The sequence below is a fragment of the Colletotrichum higginsianum genome (assembly GCF_001672515.1).
Source record: "Colletotrichum higginsianum IMI 349063 chromosome 7 map unlocalized unitig_7, whole genome shotgun sequence".
NCBI classification, from domain to species: Eukaryota; Fungi; Ascomycota; class Sordariomycetes; order Glomerellales; family Glomerellaceae; genus Colletotrichum; species Colletotrichum higginsianum.
Window position 1 is genome coordinate 962,038 of NW_017263917.1, and position 4,102 is coordinate 966,139.

Consider the following 4,102-nt stretch of genomic DNA (forward strand, 5'->3'; position numbering starts at 1 on the left):
ACAGTCACTCATCTGAGTACACATATACTAAGGTAGGTACGGACGGGCTCAAGGACCAAAGGACCAAGGTACGCACACCTACCTTGTCAACGGATACTTCTATCTTAGTGTGCTTCTTTCCCTTCCATCTTACATACATCTCTGGCACAATCCCTCTCCTTCCACTCCACCACCTGGACCTACCTCTTTTACATTACATTACCCGCCTTGCGCCTGCCTTACCTTGTCGGACTTACCTCACCTCACCTCGCCTCTTCTCTGACTTACCTCCCCCCCTCTCTACCTGGACCTTCCCCAAGGTGCATCTTTGCCCTGCTCTGCCTTTTTCTTCCCGACTCAACTCGACCTCGACCTCAACCCGCCGATCAGCCACAGCCTGCCCTCCATCCTCTTTCCCGCCGAGAATCGCAACCTCTTCGACTTGGGCGCGTGGGAGGTTTTTCCTTTTTTTTGTCGTCGAAAGGGGGGTAAATCAACCCAGGAAAAAAACAACACCATCGACATTATTGCCGTCACCCACAACTTGTTCTCTCCAAACCGCCACGACCCGATTACCCGAGCTGTCTTTTCGCTTGGCTTGGTGAACCAGACCTGACCTCACTCCCATTCCTCGATAAGAACATCGCAACTGCATCAATCGACAACGCGTTCGCCCACCCTTGCGCACCCGTCATCATTCTGGAAGTCGGATCATTGCCAGATCCGCATTTTCATTTCATCTTCTAAGATTAATCATTCCAGTGACGTCGGCTTTTCAGCTACACACCCCCCGGCTGTCGCATCTCACCACACTGCGTTGTGCGCGCCGCGCTGTGTCCCTCTTCCTTTTCACTTTCTTCATTTGCTCGCCTGCACTCTCTGACGGCTTATACGGCAGCCTCTACTGACCAACGACGCCCGCGCCACACCTGCGCGTCTGAGCTTTCCAAAGTCAACCACCTGACTGACTGCGCCGTTGTCTCTTCCGTCGCAGCCCACTTGGTCATGATTCTTGCCCTTCCCGCGCTTGGCCGGACTTTTCTGATAGCAGGGTTGGACGGATAGCCTACGCGCGCCGATTTTAATCATATCTTGCCTTCAGGCTACACATCTCTTTCCCATCAACAAGACAGTCTCTGGCCCACCACCACGACAACACCGCGAGGCGACGAGAGGTCAGGTTTAGACGCGGCATCCGGGTGGACTCGCCGCAACCAGAGCATGGCAGAGGAGCAAGGACGAGGGCCGCCTTCTATACACAGAGAAGACCTGTCCATCCACCACCGAGAAGACGAAGCTCGTCACCGACTCCCCCCCGTAGGAGCACCCGAAGACCCCAGATACTCCGACGACAGACACCAGAGACCCAACATGGCCGCACCAGTGACACTCCCCTCCATTCAGGATCCTCACGGAGCGTACGGTCAGCCCGCGTACCCGAGATCATACCCTCCCGATCCTCGAGGTGACCCGCGCGCCAGCAACTACAGCGCATCGCCCAATTCCGTGAACGGCTACCCGCCTCCGCAACCGGGCGGCCACCCCCCTCAATTGCCGCCGTTGCAGCCCCCGGGAGACCCAAGATCCCCCACTTACCCTCCCCCGCCAGACGCGAGGGACGACTACTATAGGAGCCGCCAGCCCCCTCCGCCTCAGTACGGCGGCGATCCCTACTACCAAGACTACCACAACCGCCAAGGGCCCCCTCCTCCTGGTCGCTACCCCGATTACCCTCCTCCTGGCCCAGGTGGGCCGCGGTACGACTATCCGCCGGGCGCGCCGCGATACGACTACGGCCCGGGAGGTCCTGCCATGCAGCAAGCAGCGCCTCGTCAGCGCACATCCATTGCTTGCAGATACTGCAGGAAGAGAAAGGTTGGTCTCAAGAAAGAGTCTTGTCGGGCCCCATTACGAAGCTAATTTGGACCGTCTCTAGATCCGATGCAGTGGCTACCAAAGCGCCCCAGGGGGGAAGTGCGTCAACTGCAGTAGAATGAACCAGGAATGCATATTCCAACCTGTGTCTTCGTCCAGCTCGACGGCCTTCGTCCCCGTATCTGCGATACAAGGTGGCGTTCCACCGGGCACGCCGCTCTATGGAGCCTACGGACAGCCATTGCCTCCAGGCTCACTGCCCCCGCCACCCGCTCAGGGCTACCCCCCTCAACCCGGCAATGGGTACTACCAACAGCCTCTGCCATCCCCCACGGGTGGCTACTCGCCATACGATGCGCAACGCGCAGGAAGACGGCGGCCGAGAGACGATGATGTCGACGAACTCAGACCACCGCCGCCTGACCCAAATTCATCAGACGATCCTCGACGTCGTTCGCCGGCCTCGAGCTCGAACCACAGCAGTCCAGGCGGCTACATGGCCTACCCACCTGCTGGGCCCGGTGGATACGATCCAAGAGGACCCCAGGCAAGACACAGCCCCGGACAATCGACGGCCGTAGCTCCAACGCAAACTGTAGACGAGCGAGCCGCAGCCGCAACACATCGGCAGAGCAACTCCTCAACCCCCGCAGCATCATCTAGCTCGGTAATGAGCCTCAACAACTTAGTGGATACGAACCCCAACGACATTGATAGGAACATGCTTGGAAGATTGAACCGAGGCCCTCCGGGAAGCCAGAGGAAGTAATTAAGCACATGGCTGGGCATGTGGGTTAGCTTTGCTCAAGAAAGGTTCGATGTTACCCTCGAATTCCGAGCGCCCAAAAAAGTTGGGCGCAAAGAAAGTCAAAAGGGGAATGAATCTGCCCGCTAGGTTCTCTCTTCGCTTTGAAAGTCTCAACGGCGTCATTGCAGCCCTCACTCTTATCTCGATTCTCCCGAACGCGGCTGCCGTTGTCGGTGGCGGCTATGAAGGGAAATGTATATGGGTGTAATTCCAAAAATCATGGGAAGGCGTATCGATTCTTGAGAGAGGCATGAGCCTTTGGAGCAAGGGAACGGATATGTTTCTAAAAAGTTGGCAAAGGCAGGCTTTTGGGACCAGCCAAAAACCGAGACGGTCAGCATTGGAATTTTCCATTTTTATTTCTTTTGCTTTTTTTCTTGTCTTTCGTTTGGTGTTGGCAAGGAGGTGGGGTGGGTGGGCTGGGAAATGGTGGGAGGTTTTCTGCTTGAGCATACCAGCGGGTTTCCCGGTTGTCGGGAACCTGGTTTTTGTTGCGCCTGCCTCAGTCTCATTTTCTTTTCATACACAGTCATTTCCCGCAAAGGAACGGAAAGGGTCAAGATTGGTCTGCCTCGCGGCACACGTCTGTTTTTATGTTTTGCGGCTCTGCTTTTTTTATCATCCTCATCGACATTGCCTGCCTATGTTTTGATCTCCAAGTAGCTGGAAGTGGCCCATATTCCTTATTTTCTTTTAGTAGTACCCCTTCAAGAAGAAGTTATTACGATGGCGAAGAAGATCGCGCAAGCGAACGATTCCAAAGGATCCAGGCGGCAAAGATATCATGTTTCTCTCCCATTTGCGCGTCTGCAGAAGTTGGGTTTCCACGACGGCACCGCCAGTACAGCAAAGTACCAGAGTTTTTCTCTCCTCTCTTTCAAACTGTTACTTTTCGACGAGGTCTCACAGCGCACGCGAAGCGTCGTCAGAAGACGACGACGTAATGGAAGATGTTGGACGTATGATGGACGAGAAGTGATGGGAACTGGAAAGAAAACGGGCTGTAGGCATCGCCATGTGTCCGTCTGTCTATTCTGCAGCGAGTCGAGCGGAGTGGAGGGGTGGAAGTAGGAAGAGCAACAATAATACCGAATGTCGGCGTCGGCGGCGTCGTCGTCGTCGATGCTGTCATCGTCTTCCATGCCTACCCTTTTTCCGCATCTACATACTGTGCGTGTCCTAAATTCCCCGACCTTGCAGAGCCTTGTGAGGCTTGTATTGCGTACCAACTCGGGTTGCGCTCGAGTCGCGCTCGAGTCTACAAAGAAGCAAGCGCTCCTACCAATCGTGAGCAGGGAAGTTTGAGAGCCATCATCCAGCAAGGACCGAATCTGCGTCCATGTAACAAAAGCTTCGTAGTCTGATATTTCCTTTTGGTTAACAGGAAGGGGGGAGGGAGGGGACGGGAGCTTTGACGACCCGGTCTTGGGCGGGAAGGGG

The 4,102-nt window shown here is 55.5% G+C and overlaps 1 protein-coding gene across 1 annotated transcript; it reads left to right on the forward strand.

Annotated features, from left to right (window-relative positions):
• Positions 1 to 1,200: 1,200 nt before the first annotated feature.
• On the forward strand, positions 1,201 to 2,623 carry CH63R_09998 (C6 transcription factor; the record flags this gene model as incomplete). Its single annotated transcript, XM_018304972.1, has 2 exons — positions 1,201 to 1,854; positions 1,916 to 2,623. The coding sequence occupies 2 exons, from the start codon at positions 1,201 to 1,203 to the stop codon at positions 2,621 to 2,623; spliced, it is 1,362 nt and encodes a 453-aa protein (XP_018154396.1).
• Positions 2,624 to 4,102: the final 1,479 nt, after the last annotated feature.